This window comes from Argiope bruennichi, chromosome X2 (genome assembly GCF_947563725.1).
Source record: "Argiope bruennichi chromosome X2, qqArgBrue1.1, whole genome shotgun sequence".
NCBI lineage: Eukaryota > Metazoa > Arthropoda > Arachnida > Araneae > Araneidae > Argiope > Argiope bruennichi.
The window spans coordinates 127,999,093-128,020,546 of record NC_079163.1 but is presented as its reverse complement, the minus strand read 5'-3'; the positions used below and the strand labels follow the sequence as shown (position 1 = coordinate 128,020,546).

At 28.0% G+C, this 21,454-nt stretch overlaps 1 protein-coding gene across 1 annotated transcript in view; it reads left to right on the top strand.

Annotated features, from left to right (window-relative positions):
- Positions 1-21,454, top strand: part of LOC129960091 (uncharacterized) — a 244,023-nt gene that overhangs the window by 209,097 nt on the left and 13,472 nt on the right. The window contains exon 11 of the mRNA XM_056073199.1: positions 19,862-19,997. Within this exon, the coding sequence (XP_055929174.1) occupies positions 19,862-19,997 (136 nt within the window). The remainder of the gene's footprint in view (positions 1-19,861; positions 19,998-21,454) is intronic.

Below are 21,454 nucleotides of genomic sequence, written 5' to 3'. Positions count from 1 at the left end.
CTGTACGCTGAAAGTCTTTTGCGAAGTGAAAGCAACATCTCTAGCTATCTGGGGTGCACTTATTTTAGGGTTTTTCTTAACATTGTTAATAATGGCACGTTTTTCTCTTGTAGAAAATATTCGAGGTCGTCCACTTCTAGTCTTATTTTCCGTTGATCCTGTTTCCTAGAACTTTTTTACAACACTTCTGACAGTAAATAAACTTATATTCAACTGCACTCCTATAGCACGATATGTTAAGTCTTCATTTCTGAGCCTAATAATCATGTTTTTAACACTAACGTCCAACTCCTTCGATTTCGAAGTCATTTTACTGCAGTAATCGCAAAATAATGCATAGACACTTTTGGAGTAGTTTTGCAGACTTTATAACGGTATAGTTTCTTATAAGTCGCAACACGTGACTTCAATGTAACAAAATTTGCATAGCAGTTAAAACTTTGCCAATATTTTTTTGACATGCAAATTTTCGATTTTTAAAGAAAAAATCGTAGAAAATGCAAATTAAAATAAAAGTTTTACTATTTTTATATATCTAAGATGTCTTGTATTTAATTAAGACAGCTAAAATTGCATAACATTTTATTTATTTGTCAATATGAATAAATTAAGGTAATTGCCAATACTTTTTTTACCCACTGTATATAGGTGTGTTATTCAATTTATATGCTAACCTGACTGGCTAGTAGTTGTGAAAAGATCTGCTTGAAAGAAAGTTGAAAATGCTTATAAATATAATCATACAGATTTATTCAACTAGTAGATTTACAATCATTATACTCTCGCCGTCATTCTCATCGTAACTCTTGTCTTATAACGAGATGTCTTGTATTTTTGTCGATTGCGTCTTTTCTAGCTATTCGTTAGGATCGCGGTGGCCTGGTGGCACGGTCTCAGCTTCGGGGCCGGGAGGTTACTGGTTCGAGACCCGATTTCACCAAAGAATCACCGTGTAAGCTGGTCTGGTGCACGTTAAATCCATTGAGGTCCAAATATCCTCCCGCTGGTTGGTGTGGAAATTTGGAGACTGGGTGTCATCTCAGGTGACAACCGCGATTCAAAATCACGAAGGCTGTCCCAAAATAGCCCTATGGTTTGTTTAAAACAGGATGTTAATATAACTAAACTAATTAACCATTCCTTAAGGACACCCATGCGTACTTTTTTCCTCGAACAACATTACAAGAAATATTGTATCGCAGTACAAACTTTAACTATTTTTTTCCAATTGCAACTACATAACTTTTTTGTAAACTGAGAAAAGCTAGGAATTGTAAGGGAAGTGATAAGAAGTACTGGGATTTCTTTTCCCATCCAAAATTTCCCTGTGCTAATGAAACATTTCCTCTCATTTCACTTTGACACTTGAGAGCAGTTAGAAGGAAGCTCTTATTCAACTTCTATTATATACTCTGCTGTTAAACAGAGACAAACAATTGAAAAGCATTCGAACTGTTGTAGTTGAACAACAAGCTTCACTGCATGCCTGCACCGTTGATGGTTCATCTGATGAAATACTCAGACTTTGCAAATAATTATTTTAAAGGAGCCGCTCTGATAAATCTTTTTTGAAATATATTTACATTTTTTTTTCTTTCTTCTAAAGACAGTTGTTGAAATATAGTGTTTTCAAAAAATAACTTTTTGTGTTTGGAGGCTAAAATAAAAAATAAAATGAAACGATTTTTTTTTCATAGAACGTAGAAAACATAGAAAGATAAAAATATTTGAAAGAATGTCCATATAATATCTTACACAGAAAATTAAGATCAGGAAATGAAAATGTAACCTTAGTTTGTGATGCATGTGAATCAATTCTGTAAGTGCATTTTTTTATAATTCAAACATCAATGAAAGGTTGAATGATATATTTTCTGCACGTCCATTATAATTGATTTCAATATTTTCCTTCCGACAGCCGAAATAGCTCTTATCGGTGACTTTTGATACTATATTTTGTTGATTTTTTTACGGAATTCATTTCCTTGTGCCATCGAACGCCCCTAATATGAAATTTAGTTTCATTCCTTTTATTAATTTCGCCTGCATATGCCAATATGCAGGGGAATAATACATGGTGTTCATAAAATAGTTTATGTATTTACATGATATTTGTCGACTTCATGTGATAAACTCTTATAAAAGTATAATATTTTTCACTTGCTTTAGGAAGGATGATTATAATAAATGAATGACCCTTCGCTTAAGATTTGAATATTTTTTCTGGAATACATTATTTTATTCATTTATCTATATAGTAGTTATATTCTGTAATTATTATGGAAGCTAATTAATTTATATAATAGTTATATAATTTTTATGCAAACCCTATTAAAGTCAAAAAATACCATAAATTAAGTGCTTGCCATATTACTTATGACAATCTACATAGGAATATCACTTCGGACTCTTTTTATTTTCCTGCTAGACTACCATACAGAATATTACCAAATCAGAATCCTCTTGTCGCAGCAATAACAGAATTGTCCAAATGTAATAAGTCGCCCCACTTTTTCCCTGCGTAACTGGTTGCTGGACGTCTCAGCCGAAATTGATCCGTTATCCTTTTCTTGTAATTAATATTTATCTATGGGTCCAAACGTGAGGATAGGGCAAAGAAGGGTTCTTTATGAGAAAATAATGATCATTGGCGGGACTGGAGAAGAAATGGCATTCGAGCTGCTTATTGGGATCCTTAGAAGTCTGAGAAAGGAGTATCATCATTGGCCTATTCCTTAATGGAAAGCATTGATTTCCCTTGAAGAGGTGCTGAAAATGGAAGACTTGGAGGATTCTCTTCAGCTAGCTATTGGGAAATCACCAAGCTGAAGCGAACTCAGGAATACTGAAAAGATGCACCGTGATGAGGCTTAAAGGATAGAAAAAGAGAGTCAACAAGTCTGAAACAAACAGAAACTCGGTGTTTATTGATCGATCGTTCATTTTCTTAAATGTTGTCTAACTGTAAAATGTGGAATGGTGTTATCAACAGTAACTTCAGTTAAAGTTCCTGTTAAAACATTTTTATTTAATACACATTAAGTTCGTTGCTTGTGTATTACATGTGCTGTGATCGCTGAAAAGATAATTATGAAAAGAGAGGCATGCGGTAATGCATAAATGATAAGGAGGTATTAGAAAAAGGGAATTAATATATTTGGTACAAAGAGAAATTTGGAGTAAAAAATTTATAACTTATTTTTATTTCGCTGATTCGCTTCAAAAGGAAGAATGATATTGTTAACGATAATAATAAAGGAAATTCATCACTTGTGCATACGTTTAATTGTAATTAAGAAATTGATATTATTTTGACTATCATATTTCAGATGTCAGGAAATTAGATTTGAAATGGTTAAAACTCATTGCAGGCTAATATCAATAAATATGTAAGTTAAAATTTCAATGTAATTTGGGCTACAACTAACAGGATAGTTAAAAAAAATTGAAACAAAGTCAGTGTAAATTGATAGACAGCTTACTTTTTAAATGACGATTAACCATGGAAGATAGAATAAATTGTTAAATACAAAAAAATGTTCTTTTTAAATGCATTGTTATAAAGAAAACATAAGTGATTTACTTTGACTGGTAGCTTTTTGACATTAGAACTGAATTAAGGCAAGATAATAAATATATTAATTTGGTGATCAACTATTTTTATATAAAAGTTTTATACAAAAATAATATGCTTCCAATATTATTAAAATATACATTGAACGTACTTATTTTTATGTATTTTATATTATAATTTATTTATTCTAATTGTAATAAAAATAAATGGTCTACTTTGTTTTCTCGAAATTAAGATCCATAAAATTCTTTACTTTAAATAATATGAATAAAACGTATATTTCAAATATTGGATACTACCCTTAAATTTATCCAAGAATCAAAATAAAGATTTTTTTATGTTTTATATATAACACCACGAGAATGTCAGACATGCCCATTCACTCTAAAATACATACGGCAGAGGAGTTACGATATATTAGGCTTTTTATTACAATCTTTTGGAAATTGATGCAAAATTCTGCTTAGTTAAATAATAATCGAACTCTTTATAAAAAAAATGCCCTGACTAAAAATTTCTAATAAAAAGAAACATTTTTAACTGAAAGTTTTTCTATCTATAAAAATTAACTGCTATTTAATTTTCATGAAGATTTAAAGCAACTTATAATCAAGCTAAATTGAACGAACCGAATTATATAGATATGGAAAAGTTAATCTGAAATAACAAATTCAATACTTAGTGGTTTTAAAAATTTTATTATGAAATAATTGATTTCCGAATCATTTTAAGAGGAATATATTTTGAAAACTAAAAATACTACATAATCTGGGCTTTTAAGTATAATTTGCATTCTGTTTTTTTTTTCTCCTCTCTTTCCCCTGTCTTTTCCATAACTGCCCGTAGGGTCCAAATGGGTCTTTGTAGTCTGCCCCTGGGGAATGACCTCGTCTCCAATGTGTTAACCTAAATCATTGTTTAAAAACGCCAGCGGAATTGTGAGTTTGGTTCTTAACAGAATATGCATATTAGGATATTATCTGTAGATTGTACGTAATAAACAAATTAAGCTTTCTACGATTAAGTTTATTGTTAATAGATTCTGCACTTCAAAGATACCATTTTTTTATAAGCAACATATTCTCCTTGAATATTATTCAAAAATTTTGTTGATCTGTGTTTGAAAATGGTGGATCGATCAATAATTTGATAATCTAAATTATCATTTTAAAATTCAAACAGAATCCTAAACAAATTTGCTCATTAAGAAAGTAATACATACTTGGAAATTATCGACAGATCGAACTAACTGAACAAACTGGGAATGTCTACAATTATATATATATATATATTCTTTACAGGGCCTTCTAGAGTTAAAAGATATTATTTTTCATATCCACTAATAATGGATAAGTAATACATTCTCCTCAAATATTAAATAAAACACATAGCTTCTTGTGGATCAGTCGATTATATTGATAACCTAAATTATCTTTTGAAAATTCAATTGGAATTCTAAACAAATTCCCTCATTAACAAAGTAAAGCATTCTTGAACATTATGCGCAGATTGTACAAAATTAATAAATTAGGATGATCTTCGATTCTATTTATTTCTAGCTCGCACTACCAGAGTCCAGCACCATTTTTCAAGGCTACTAACATTGCAATGACAGCATATTTTATTCTCCTTGAACATTATGTAAAACATATGCTTCGTGTTGAACTGTGTTTGAAAGTGATGGATCGAGTGATAAGATACTCCTCTGCCTCAACTCTCCTTCAAAATCGATGGAGTGAGTTATGAAAACTCAGGAAGCCCAATAAATCCTATTTGTTGACTATCACTTAATAATACTTCAGTCGAGATATCTCATTCCAGTTCTATCGAAAGCCCAGCTTAAGTCTTTATAGTGAAAAGTCAATATATCGAAATCTTGTACCTCACTAAAATTACCGTCGGCCTCATTCGAGCGGCCTCACCACATTTTCTGCTCTATTGCCTTTAGTAAGGAATTAGATTTCTTTCATTTAATAATGGTAAAGTTTTAAATAAATATCCGTAATAAAACAGATTCTGGATGGCATAGATTATTTAAACAAACGATTAATTTTTTGCACAAGAATTGATATGTTGATCGGAAGTAAAAAATGAATTATAGTTCTCATGAATGGGGTTATGAAGGAGTTGTAGATAAACTTAAAGAATATGAATTAACCATACATTTTTGTGTGGAACATGTAATTTATTACTTTAGGAACCGAAAAGGGTTTCATGCGAAAGGGTGAAATTGTTTCTTGAGATTTTTCTCAGGAGGTTTACTCTTGGCACTTTCTATGTTTAATCTTCACATAATTAAGCAATAAAAAATTGGAATATCATTGTTTAATTAGGTTTTGCATTCAATAAATTAACTAACGAATAATTAGTTTACTTGAAAAATAATAATTGTATTATTCCCTGAAAAAGGCATATCTTTATCACTGATAAAAATAATATGATGGTGAGAAAAATAATCAGCCCAAACGCGTTGATGCAGTACTGATGGAATGCTTACAGACGAGTAACCTTGTCTTCTATCGACGTTGAGAACTTGATAAAGGGCCCAACTGGACCCTCGTTAAATGATAAATTGTCGCAAGGCAACACTAAACAAGTGCCACTTCACTACATCCGAGTAAGAAAAAGATTACAAGAGCATTGCCATCAGAGAAACCTATTGTTTCAACGTGCATCTAATCTGATATTAATCGAATTCAATAATACCACCTTACAAGATACTTGATAACTTTTACTGTGGCAATTTCTTAAACATAAAACTCAGATATACCAATATAATGAAGTTTGCAAAATCTTCATTTAGAGTTTTAGATTATTTTGTTAATTTGAAATGGTGCAAGCAAAATAGTCACTTCATTTTACATATGAAGAGATTTGAAAAAAAAAATAACAATATTTTTTGTCAAAATATTTAATCTGACGTAGTCTTTTTCTTATTTAACTTAAGATCAATAGATCAAATTAAGATCGGGATCAATGAATCAATTTAAATTAAGATCAATAGGAGAGTTTGAAAATATAAAATTAGAGAATATTTCCTTTATATCATTAATTGACGCAGATTTCTTTAGAATGTGCACCAATATTCACAAAAGCATGCCTTCTAAAAAATTTCCATAGAATATATTTTCGGTAATCTTTATAATTTATAATTTTTTTTTTATTTACATTTCTTATTCCTTTCAAGTATGTTAATTCTAATAAATCAGCGATAATTTTCATCTATGAATAAACATTTTAGGTATAATTATAGAAAGAATAAGCTAAAACGTTTGCATAGAGATAATTCTGCCATACGTCTGCATTTATTATTTGACTTTTCTGTTTGAAAACAGTTATAAACATTTAGTAGATGACGATATCTCTTGCTTCCTAGTATGGAAAAGAAGACCAGCACTTGGATATTAATTGTATACCAATGGCGAACAACAATTTAGAGGGATTATTCTTTGGGATGAATTTAGCTTTTTTATTGACTTGGGCGATTAATTGATTAGTGCCAAATTAGGCGATTAATAACTGGTATAGGTACCAGAAAATCGAATATTTATTTTCCAAATGATTCCAACCAACATTTGACACAGAATTGCAACTGTAGTTAAAGATCATATATCAAATTTCATTTATTTTTTTCAAACCATTGAGTTATTGCCTTTATATATATGAGAAAGTAGACGAACAATCTCTTGACAAATTTGGTTTTACATTCGATTCGAATATACAATTTAGATATTAAATCTTTTGATCAAATTTCATTTATCTATTTCTTTTTTCATTTTATTTCGTTCAAAATTTGATAGAAACCTACAAATTTAGTGTTAAATCCATAAGAGAAATTTTATCCGTCTAATTCAAAGAGGTTTTTTGTTATTGTGTTCGTAAACTACAGACAAGCAAACAGATTTTTTGAAGCTCGGGAAGATCCGAAACTTGGACTTACGATAAATTCTCGATTTCAAATTTTGACGATCGCAATATTTTTTTTTTGTATGCTTTGTATACAAGAAAGTAATAAAATTATAATGGAATTAAAAAACACAGATTTATCAGACGTAAATCAATGGTTTATCTTTAAAATAATCTGTATCTTTTTCTCAAATTATTCCTTTATATATAGAGAGAGAGTTATTCATTTTTTGTTGTTCAATAATTGACGAAATATACAAATTGTGTTCATAAATATAATCAATCCTTAAAGAAGTAATGAAACGAGATTTACTGTATATTTTTAATCTAGATTTAATGGGTAATTTTTGTTTTTGATGCTAATTTAAAAGGTTTTTTTATTTCTTAAGAACCAATCTGCATCCTTATAATTCATCATAATGATGAATGCTCTATATTATTCTGAACTGAATTGGAACAATGAGCTAGGGGTGAAAATTGGATATCTGTTAATACAGGAAAATATAAGTTTTATGGAAAGTGAATAGAAAATTATTTTATAAGTCAATATCCTAAACCATCAAAGACCAAATCTTTTCCTCTTATACGATATAAAAAAAAACTTTTTATACATATGTTTAAAACATGCAGTTCTCTTTTTATAACACTAGTTCCTCGGTGATTTTCTCTTTCCTCCCTGATTCGTTCACTTTTTTTTTTTTTTTTTTTTTTTTTTTTTTTGTGACAGGCAAGGGGGCGAAAATAAAAAATCAATAAAAATGAATAACAATTCATAAAGCTTATATTTCTTTTTTTTACTTCACTTAAAAAAAAAAAAGAAATATATTTCTTTAACCGTGTGCAGCAAGTGCGTAAGCAACACCTGACACTGACAGGATGTTGTGGGAGATATGAAAGTATGACGTCATAAGAAGTGGTCAAGAACTCTCTAAGGCGCCAGTTTATTGCAGCCAGTCTCAAAAGGAGTTACCTCCTAGGGAATGAAGATAAAACCCTAGTCTCTTTAGCTATTGAATGTTGTTTATTTTTATGAAATATAGTTTTGGAATAGTTGCTTTAAAGGAAAAAGAAAGAAAGAAAAGAAAAGAAAGCTTTATTATTGATTCTTATAGAACAGGGCCATTTTCATTGTTCTTGTCCTATTATTCGAAAGCAGATACTTCTGTCATTTCTGTAAAATTCACAGACGCCTCCTCCGATTTGAATTCATGGTAAATCTATTTATAAAGCATTTCTGTATTGAATAAAACACTAAAGGAAAATGATGATGACATAAAATGCAAAAATAGGCAAAGATGGAAAATGAAACATTTCCGTGAATATGTTACTAATAATTTAATTATTTCTGAAGCAAGATAATTTTTCGATACAGCATTGCGTGAATTGACGCTTCACTTTACATTTATAATTCATCACTTCATTTTTTATTGATAAATATTGAGTGTATAAACATTCCACCCATTTTTAAGATAAAAAAAGGAACTAGCTCTAAAAATTCAAGTTAGATTTATTCAAAATGTTTTCCCTCAGACGCAACAATATTTATCTAACATACGGACCATAAACGAATTTCGGGAAGAAAAAGTTTGGTTGTTTCGATTCAATCCAGGTATCAAGCCAATTTTAGATATATGAGTGGGAATTTGACTTCTCTCTTCTCTGCATGGAGCGAAACGAATACTACTTTGAAGGAACAACATTTGTTGAATATGTTGGGTTGGGCAACACATTCCGACAGAATGATTCTAAACTTTCTTTCTCTGGTTTGAAAATTGCCGTGTTGGAAAAGAATCTTCTCATGTCCTTCGTAATCGTCTAGACGTTTCTCCTTCAATGTTTCATTCAAATTGATTTACCGTTACTTGTATTGTTAAGCATTGACGGTTACATCAAGTAATATTTCCCAATCTACACCTTGAATGGTTTTTTTGTGGTTTACCCTTCTTTTGATCATTTATATTGAAATAATCAAATTTAAATCGCCCAAACCATTATCTGCAAGTTGTATTCGATAGGGCATGTTCACCATAAATGCTCAATAGCAACAGATATGTTTCTGCTGCAGTTTCCCTTGGAATCAAATAATGTAGTATAACTTTCCACAAATGCTATTTACTTCGCTCATAACTTGACCTGTTTCCTAATTAAAATATGTTTAAAAAAAAATTTAATCACACATCACAGACTCATTTTTAAAGGCTGTTATCAAATCTTTCAAATGCATATTTCCCTATTTATTTGCTGGCAAACAGTGCTACTATCTTCACTCATTAAATATAGGCGAAGTCACATTTATTCATCCAATAAATAAATTATTTCCATGTTTATCTATAAATGTCACTTAGAAAAATAAAAACTTATTTATGTGCAATATTTTTTTGAGTAGGCGCTGTAAATTATATTAATCTCAAATATTTTGATTCAGGAAATTGTAGGGAAGTTTAGTGTTGTCACACGATGAAACGTACTTTTCTATAAAATGAATCGAACATTCATAAAATAACTAGAACAATAAAATAAAATTTGAATAAATTTACAAAAAAATCTTATTAAAAACATTTATTAAAAAGTATGCTCTTAAAAATTTGAGCTTTTACTAAAATTTTCCAAATAATGTGCGAATAAAAATTATATTAGTTAACTTTATTATATTTTAATAATTTATGAGTAAATTAAAAAAAAAGCGTGCCAAATCTAGAAAGTCATGTTTTCCCCTTCTGTTGACGCCTACCATTTTAAGGTTTCGTCATAAAATACAAGTATTTTCGACAAAACTAACTTATTTCCATGCAATTATCTTTTTAAAAATGATTAAAAGGTTGGAATATTTGTTGAATTATTTAAATGAATATTCACTCGATTTGTAATGAATGCTATCTTTCCAATCAGCTTTAGTTTGTAGAAAACTTAAGCACAACGAATTAATTGATTTTTAACTCTTTTATGTCTTTTCCTGTTCCAGTAAAGATATACTGAACAAAATAAAATATTAAAAAATCGAGAAACCTGAAGAAAAATATTAGCTTTCCTGTGTGGCACGTTTATGCTATTTGTGTCACAACATGGCAAAACCTTCTTTAGCAAAGTTAATCTCAAAACAAATCTTCGGCATTCTGCTTACTAAAATGAAATTGTAGTATATTTACTTTCTTTCTGTTGGGGTTTTTTGGGGGGGAGTGTACAGCATGGCTAGTAGACGCCTTTATTTACATAAAAAAATACTTCACCTTATGTGTGTATTGAATCATGTGTACAAAATATTTCTAGCGGGATAATATTGTTACAAAATGAGGAACTTTCCTTTCATTCACTTTTTTAAAGTCAAAAGGCTGCTTAAAAATTCTAGAAAGTTATGAATTATCTGTCAGTTGACCTAAACCTTTTTAATTATTCGTCTCAAAATATCGCCGTTTTCTTCAAGACTAATTTATCTTAATGCAATCACTTTATGAAAAGAACTTGGAAATCATGCTTCAAAAGCCGAAATAGTTGTTATATCATTTAAAAATAAATCTTCGGCCTTGATTTGTGATTAATGTCTTCTTCTCGGAATGCTTTAGTTTGTAAAAGACAAAAGCACGTCGAACTTTTTGATCTTTTACTCGTTTCTTTCCTTTTCTGTTCCGGTAAAAATGCGCGTGGAAAAAAAAGCTGAAGAAATAAAAGTGAGAAATAGCAAGAAGAAAAATATAGGATGGCGAATTACATGAAGCCTGAAATGATCGAATTATTTAAAGGGGCGCACTACGGTGCTTCGTTAAAGCAAGATATTTAATTATCTGCTTTACGGATTTCTTCAGGGAAGGTTTGTAGGTAAACTGCTTTTTGCACTCAGGCGTCGAGTAAAAGGCTGTGTAGTTGGTAAAGGGCCTTCTTTACGGTTTAGATGTTAATAAGGGTGCGCATACTAAACAAATTCAAAAATGTTTACAGGTTGAATGCAATTATCTTTTTAAAAATGATTAAAAAGTTGGAATAACTGTTTAATTATTTAAATGAATATTCACTCGATTTGTAATGAATGCTATCTTTCCAATCAGCTTTAGTTTGTAGAAAATTTAAGCCCAACGAATGAATTGATCTTTAACTCTTTTTCTCCTTTGTCTTGATCTCCTTTTATGTCTCTGGCGATATCTTTTCAGAGGCTTTTTGAGAATACATTTTTTTAAATTGTAATACGACAAATTGCAATAAAAAGATAATACAATACGTCTTTTTTTTAAAACGCTATTTCTATGAAATGTATGCTGAAACAATGAATTAGTGTTTATCTATCACACTTCTGGCACTTTATGATATTATGTTTGGAAAATACGAGCTTACAATAAAAAATGACAGAATTTGTGTTATTTCCTGACTTAAATTTCCTTTTTTATACAATTTGATGAAACTGAAGGCATATTATAAAATAATTATATATTATTGACAATCTAATCCAAACTTCTACATATATTCTTTTACAACTGTGTTTACACAAAAATATGTTGAAGATGAAAACGTAAGGAGATTGGCGTGTGGTCCCTCATTTGGGTAGGATTTTTTTTACTTGCCACTTGTGTTAAAGGCATTGTTGGATGGAATGTTTCTGGATAGAGAGATTATTAATTGCTTTAGACTTAAACTTTCAAAGCGGTAATTGAATAAAAAGAATTGGAGTCAAAACGTTGTAGCATATTTAATGCTAGAATGCTAATGTCGCAATATGTAGCTTTGAAAAAAAAATAAACAGGGATTGGATCTTAAATAAAATACATAAAAATTAAGCCTTTTTCATTAGTCTTGCATCTTCAAATGTTATTAAGATATTGAAGAGATAATTATGAAATAATCTTATTCATCCTTTTATTCAAAACGTTTGATTTTCATTGATTTTAATTTACATATCATCATTTGTGTTGATTAAAGAAGAATGGTGAGATCCGCTTTACTTCTGCTTCTTTTACATGAAAAGTCATTATTCATTTCCTAACTGAATTAAGATACTCGAAAGTTATTTTGGGACAAACCTCGTAGTTTTGAACCTTGGTAAGATGCCGAGGATGAAACCGGAGCTTGCATCTCATCTTCATGGTTACGCTTCAAACCATAATTAGAAAGCATGAAGACCTTCATAAATATTCATGGTGATACACATAGAAATTTAATCCCATAAAGAGAGTTTGAGTGGTTTTGGACTATCAGATGTTTATCAGTTAAGAGAGAAAAGTCGTTCCATTGTTTAAAAGTTAAACTGATGAAAGTTAATTCATCAATCCTGAAAGAAAAGATAAAGGCATTATCGGTAACACCCAGCGTAGGATCCCCCTAAGACCATGGGATCTTAGTCTTTTACGAATCCGGGCAGTCTACGGTTTTGCACTAAAAGAATCACTGATATTTAAATCGATAAAACTCGCCATTATTATAAAAAAGTATTAATTATTCCCTCATTTAAAAGAAAATAAAACACCGACTCCATAAATCTTTATTTCTTCTCGTGATCGTCTATTAAAAATATTTTTTTCAATACTATTTTTTCCTTTCTTTGCTCTTAAAATTTAGACGATAAATAAAATCATTGTTTGGAGATTTTTAACTATTTCCCGTAATTGATTTCTTTAAAATAAGATTAAATTTTACTTTTTGATTGGAAAAAAGACACTTTTTTATGAAAGGATTTTTATATTTCGGATAAAAGAAGAAACTTCAGAACAACTTAAATTGCACACCTATACTTAATTAATACAGAAATTAAAAAGTGATGTCAGAAATACAGCAACATAAATTTATATCGGGAAATTATTCTGGATAAGAAGATTTTCTCGAAATAATTTAATAATTAAATAAATTAATAATAATTTAATAATTAAATAAATGAAATTGAAATATATTTTGAACTTATCATTTAATGAATTGAAAAATTTATTTTCATTCCAATATTTTTACTGGGATATTTTTAAAAAATAAAACTAGTGAATTTTGTATACAATCGAACATATTCAATCAAAATTCTAATAGTGAAGTAATCACTTGAAAAGACTATTTGGATTCGCCAAAATATCTTCTAAGATCTTTAAAGGAAGGTTCAGTCTCATTTAAGACTATAAAACTTACCATGCACGTTATTTCACAACCAAAAGGGCGATGATAAAACCACGTCGGAGTTATCATCGCATTTCCACATCTATTTCTATATTTTCATGCCCGTTATGAAAGTGGAAGTAAATCAACCCCACAGCTTTATTGTATCCATCCATGACGCGAGAACTAACCGCCACACCAGAAACTTCTAATCCTCAAGTCTAATTTACATTCTGTTGGGGTACACAAGAAGGTTACCTGGGTACACTCATACATTTCATCTGACTCTAAGTAACCTTCAGCCGTTATATGAAATCTGATAATTAATTTTGCTTCAGTATGCTCAATGGATTTTTGAAATAAATCACCACCACGCATTTGACGTCTATACTGATGGCCGAAAAGGACTTCATAACTCCCTTTTATGGAATTTTTAAAGCTATTTTTTGTCCAAAATTTCAAATATTCATTTCACACCAAAGTGTATGCAAAATCTTACCTAATGGGATTTGTGAAATCAGACTATTTATCCTGCTTCAATATGCACTTTGGATTCACAAAATTAATTGGCATCACACATTTATTACCTATACTGCAAAAGTAAATGACTGTACTCTCTCTTTTATGTATTTTTCAAATCAAAGTAACTTTTAACTGATTAATATTTGCATGCCAATGTATTCGTATTTTCGAATCATTGTAATATATCAACATAATTTTATATCAATATTTGAAATAATAAAAGTACATCAATTATTTTTAATGCGAAAGAAATGCATTTCCTTATTCTATTTGAAGCAAATGAGTGTTGATTGACACTTTTTAGGCAAGAGTTGCTAATATTAATCCTTTACTCATCAAGGAAATACATAAGGCAATCAGATTACTCAATCAAATAATTAATCTGATAAATCGATTTGATATTGTTTTAAAAGTATTTCGTTAAATTTCTAAATCTTTATATGTGACCTGAAAAGTTCTCTACTAAAAGTGAATGCTTTAATAAACATTTAATCCTTTTCTTAAAAATTAAGACATTATTCAAAAACGACTTGTTACTTTATCCAGTTTCTAAGCTTGGTTACTTAATTTCTTTCAGATAACATATGAAAAAATTATTAGAAATAAATTGGCTTCCAGTCAATAAATTATGAAGAGTTACTAAACGTCATAAATTCAGATCTAATGCAGCTTGTATTAAATGTAAGAAAAAGAAGATAAGAAAACGATCTTGTCTTATATAGAATAACAGTGCCAAGAATTCCCCATGGTATAACCAGAGAAATAAATCTCTTTTTTTTTGTACTGATTTGGGTTATTTGATAAAATATATCGAGAGGTCTACGGACAAAGAGTTATGCTTCTATCACCATAGTTATAATAGTGGTTTATTTATTTGGTTAGTGCTATGGATTCTCTTTTTAGCTAGTAACCCTTATTTCTTTTAAGCCCATCTACGAGTTTGAATGTGGTCGTTAACTAAGCTAATATTATTTAGAAAATTAGAACACAAAAGTGAGGAAAATTGTTATCCGACTCTCCAACCATCTGATTAACTGTTTATGAGTTTATTTGACTTTTTATTTTTGAAACAATAATGACGTCCATTATAACATCAGAAGTTCGCAAAACAGCTTTTTTTTAAATTTTTGTCATTAACTTTCATCAAGTAGATACTTAAATTTTATATGACTAATTTCTGTTTTCTTCTATTAATATTTTTTAAGCTATTCATATAGTTTATATGTCCATATGAAATTAGAAATAATGAAAATCAAGCCTTTTAATGAAAGAAAAACTGAATAATTAATATGATTTTTATTATTATTGTAGTAATAATTAACTTAAATAAATGCAAAGTCTATTAATCCTACACTAAAAATTAATGTACATTTCTGTAACTTACAATTTTCTAGTTCATAGATAAATTCTGAATAATATAAAAACTAATTAAAAATAATTTATTCATTAAAATCCTGATTTAAATTAGGAAATGTCTTTGATAAAATGTTCTAATTTAACAATTATAATTTTTATTTATAATATAAGTTTTGTTTATAAGTTTTTCACTTTCATTTATGCAGATTTACTGAACGATAGTTGAAAAATATTTTTTAAAAAATTGTGTTTTTTTAGAATTGAATACTCTTTCTTGTAAAAAGACTCTGAGCTAATGATTTTGAAATCCAATTCAATACTTTCAATCAATACTCTGCATTTGGCAATTCAGATGGAAAAAAGTTCATTCAGTTAATTATTAGAATATATTTGATAAATCAAACTTTCTAGAGATTTCTTTCTTACTGAATACTCAAATTTCTTAAAGAAAGAAAATTTGATAAGTCGCATTTTTTTAAAGAAATTTCAAGAATCAGAATTAAAACGAATCCTGTTTAAAAATCCATTATTATAAAATAGTCTTTATGCATTTATAATTTATAAAAATGTGCAAGCATTTCATTGAATGAAGTAATGAAACTGCTGCTGCCAAATTTTAGAGTACAAAACAAAATAATCATAATACTACACAAAAGAGAAAATTAAAAAAAAATTATTATATTTCATCACGAATTAATTATTTTAAATGAAATAAATGTGTAATGTTTACCATGAAGTAAACAATATTTCTTGGATTAATATTATAATTCTTGCAATTTATATTATAACTCGCTTCTTTGTGGCGTTTTGAAGCTATATCTTAATCCAGAGTTTAAAAAGTTAACGAAGTAAATGCCCTATGCATGTAATAATACTTTTTTATTCCCCTTTCTCACTTTCTCAACTTAAATGGCTTTGCCCGTGAACTTAGGGAGCTTCTTTAGAATACTGAGTCAGCAATTCTTTATCAGTTACATGTTCGACTATTCCTCAATATTTCCCCCCGCTAAAATCCTTTTTCTCACCCGCGAATTCAAAATTCAGCCACTAATTGGCATTTCGTTTTCTGTGATTTTACGTTTGTCGATGATACGAAACTTCATATAAGTTTCTCAAAATAGTCATGATTGGAATAATCGAAATCCTTATTTATTATTTTCAAAAGTAAATAATCATTATTAAATCAATAGTAAATAATAATTATTATTTACTATTATTATTTAATAGTAGATAGTTACTATTAATTTAATTTCACCTCCTTTTCATCTTTTAATTTTAGCACCAATTCAAAGGTATGCATTGCTAAAAAGACAGACTGCAATTCACTTTAATCATGTTTATGTTACGATCGGTTATTAGTAATAATAACGTATTGAAAAGTTTGGGTAGCATTTTTAATTACATGTAATTATTAATAATAATCGATTGATTACTTTAGCGGAACATTTATGCTACTATACTACGGAAGCGAACGACTTCGATAGAATAAAATTTTTTAAAGAAAGGAAACAAAATAAATATTTATAGAATGAATTGTGTTTTAATATCAATAAACGGCATCTTATCTTTTTAATATGTTTCTAAAATATTGAAGTTATTTTGTACTGAATACTTCTTGAACATTTGTTTTGTTATATGAAAATCAAGAACATTTTAAAATTATAAATTCACATCTTCTTAAGAGAACGATAGATTTTGAAATTAGCAAAATATGATCAACATATGAAGATCACTTGTTAACGTTTCATATCAAAAACTATACATTTATATGCCATTAAAAAGAAATTGTAAAATGTATTGTTAGATAAATGAATATTTAGTGAGTTCAGTGGAGTAACTATATTTTTAACGACTTATTTGCAAATCAATTTTCTTTAAGATTCAAATCTCTTTGAAATGCTCAAGGTGTCTTAAGTTCTTATAAAATTTATATAATCCTCAAAAGATTCTTCTTAAATATTAAATTAAAACTGAGCATACCATTCATATTTCGATTTCTTTTCGATATTTAAAAGTCAATTTTAATTTTTTTAAAAACATAAAAAGTTGTCATGAAAATTCAATCCATGCACTTTTAACTATTTCTAAACATTTTAGAGCTTAAATTGAATTACGAAATAATACACAGTTTGGGACAATAAGGGGCAAATAAGGGAAAGAATTAAGAATTACATCACCTGAAATGTTAAATATAAAAATATATATATAAATGTAAATGATATTATATATATATATGTATTAATAAAAATTTAAAAAAATATTTGACTTACGTATATTCCAATTTATATATGTGTAAAAAATTTCATAACTTTAAATGAATAATTTGCAAAACATCTAATAAATTTCCCCGCCTTAAACAGAAGTATACGAAAATGTGTTATAATAGCAATTTAATTACAAAATATATTTGAAATGCTTAAAATGTTTCTCTAGATGAATTCAAATCGATGTGAAATTTTTTGAAACATTCAGACAGTTTTTTCTCACGTTTAAGCCGGAAAAGTCTGAAAATTTGTTGTTTCATTACTTATTTTCAAATATAAAGAAGAAGAAAATGATTTATTTCGGAGACTAAAAGCAAAACAAATAAAACTAAATGATGGAATTGCTATAGATTTCTATCCACTAGAATTTTCTCGAAAAAAAAAAGTCCTTCGTTTCATTGATTTCTAAAGTAAATTCGTTCGTCCCTCTTTCTGCTTAACACAGCGGTACAAAATGTTTCTCCGCCTTCTACGATTATCTAGGGTCTTAGTTTTCCTGAACTAGAGTGTTCACTTCATTGTTATCATGTCCGAGTTTATTACAAATTTAAAGAGTTAGATGATTGCCATTTTTTTCAGATTAACATTCTTTTTGCGAATGAGTAACAGCATGCTCTGAATTGAAAGAGCTATTAGTTCCTTACTTGCTTGAATTTGCTTGAAAAAGTGAATTGAAAGATTGTATTATTGTGTTGATTTATCTGTCCGAAAAATTTCTCTTTTGTTTTGTTTAACACTGAAGGTGCAGAATGTTAGTATATTTTCTAAGACTAAAGCACTTATTGTTTGAAGAACAAGAGTTTTTAATCAAGTATTGCTCTGTCTAAATTCTCTGAATGTTTATGAATTAATTGACTGTAGTATCTAGTATGGTTGCATGGTATTATTAACGCATAACTCAAATTGTGTAAATAGGAACTTATATCTGTACCTAAAGAAAGTCGTACCTCAAAAATTTTCGATCGGTAATTTAAATTTGAATAATGGTAACCCTTCAATGTATGATTTATTGAATTTCAAAATTAAAAATGCGTTTGGCGGGAAATATTTACATATAACAACAGAAAAATATTTTTTTAAATCAAAATTTCAGAAACTTTATCGAAAATTCTGTTACAAAATTATTTTTATTTTAAAATATATTTTAAATTTCTGCTTTAAAAATGCTAAAAAGTAATTCTATTTTAGAAGATTTTTTATCTATTGTTAATATAAAAAATAAATTATGCATCAAGCTTGATACAATATTCAGTGGTATGTTACATAAAATAATGATTATTATAATTGTAATATATAAGATGTATTGTATGCAATTCTTTTTATAAAAGAGTGTTAAATATATGTAGAGTATTATAAAATATGTACTTAAAATAGTTACATTTTAAATACAAATGTTAAACTCGGATATGCCCTGATATTTAATGAAAAATTGATATATCTCATATAAGTATTAGATCTAAACTTCATTTGATGCTTGCAAAAACTACACATTAAAGAAAAATTTAAATTCATCATTGAATATTAAAAAAAAAGTATTTTTCAGCAAATTATTTTCCTTTTTTTTCAGACCTTTACATATTTTATTTATTTTCCTCACATCGGAGTAATATTCTTGTATTAAAATTATGTTTCATCAGTCATTATTCAATTATATAAATTTTTAAACAATTTTTTCCTATTTTTTTATATTTGTAACATTTTAAAATCCTTCAAATCCCATTTATTAAATGAATAGATAATAACAAAGCAACAACAAAAGTAAACAAACAAAGATGTTTCGATTTTAAGTAAAAGAAATTAAATATAGGAAAGTTTAGTAAAATTTTTATATAAATATTTTTATTAATTTTTAGTCTCTCAATAAATAATAATAATAATAATGCTTAAAACTGAGTTCCCCAGCTTGAAAACTGATTCTCAAATTTTTTTTTAAATAGTGCAGAAAAAGTTTTTTTTTTTTTTTACATTATGCTTTTTTTTTAATTTTATGAGTGATTTTAATATCATATTATGTTAAACTCTCGATATGGAAAAAATAATTAAATTATTATAAACTTCAATTTTGAAATAATGTTCTTTTCGTAATTGAATGAGTCTCGAATATTTTCTTCATCAAAATATAATTCGTGTAAATTATAATCTGTTTCGAAATATTTATATGTAATATTTCTTTTCACAGCCGGGTGCTGGGAAAGAAGGTATGGTGGTTGCCAACTTCTTTAATTTTGAGAAAGGAGAACCAGGAGATTTTGTATATGATTTGACAAGTTGCTATGATGAAACATTGTCAAAGCATTTTGTGCTGACATTCCAAGGTAATATTTAAATGCACTTATTTGTTTTACAGCAGTTTTTACAAAGTAAAGTAAATACAATTTATAATAAGTAGTAAAAAATGTTTATGATAATAAGTAATAAATCGAATTTATAAGTAAAGTAAATATAATTATTCCCTCAGGCAATTCTCATTTATTTAACATGATTTTTGTTTTTGCAAGGTTTGAATTTTGAATTCAATTTTTTTGTTCACTCCCTAATAGTGAGTCTTCTTGATTATATACACACATACAAATTTATTTTAATATATGCAGAACTTACGTATTAGTGTATTAATTGATTTAATTGCATTTTGATTCTATAAGCGTGACCCCACGTTAGTGAATGTTTGAAATATGTTATATGAAGATTTCTAAATATTTATACTAATGAAGTGTAAATTAAAAACTAAAAATTAGAAAATGATTAAAATAAACAATACGTTGTCAATATTAACATTTTTATCCATTAATCGATTCATTAAATTCTGAATAGTAGTAAATTTCAGAAAAGTGTTTCTCATAATTTCTTAATATTTTTAAAGATGAATCAGAAATGATTAAAATAAAAAATCTACATATTAATATTATTAACAAAATCACCATTATATAGATAAAATAAACTTGAAATTCTATCAACTTTGTTATGACATTTTTTCTTTCAATTTTATTTTAAGCTGAGTAGTATAATCTAAAAGCAGCAGATTCTTGACCTTTGTTATCATTTTACTAGATAATATATATTTTATATTAACTGACCAGTGCAATGCAATCAGCGGCGAGATATCAAGCAAAAGGTACAGAATATAATATATTAATAAAAACCATTTCATACTATCTAGTTGAGTCAGATGAAATTCAAACATTTTTTATTCAAAAAGATACTTTTTTCGATTTTAATCTGTAAGAGTAATGTCTCTGATGATCATTTAATTCAAAATTAATTGTTTAGGTTTGTTCATAATTTGTCATGTTGAAAACAAGCCAGTGTTGTCTTTAGGAATCAAAGAGAGTTACTAGGAATTTAGAAACATATCAAAATGTTAGATAATTATAGGCCTTACGATTCCAATCTTTTTTTTTCTGACAACCCAGCTTCCACTAAATAAAATGAAAGAATCCTGATGGATTAGAAATCGGAATCCGATAAAAAAAAAGTCATATGAAAAAATGGAGGCGCCGAGTTGGAGTTTTTGTCACTGGCAGCCAAAGAATTTTAAACATTGAATGTACAAGTACAAAATCATAAAACTTTTAATGCTAATCAATACTAAATAGGAATGAATGTGTGAGAATTGTAGAATTCATTAGAATTAATATAGATACTAGACATTCAAAAAGATTCCTCAGATTCTAAAAAAATATATTACGAATACGAAAAAATCGTTGACATATATTAATTGTGTTGAATTTTAAAGTATTTCAATAGAATTTAAATATTGATTTACTTAGAATTT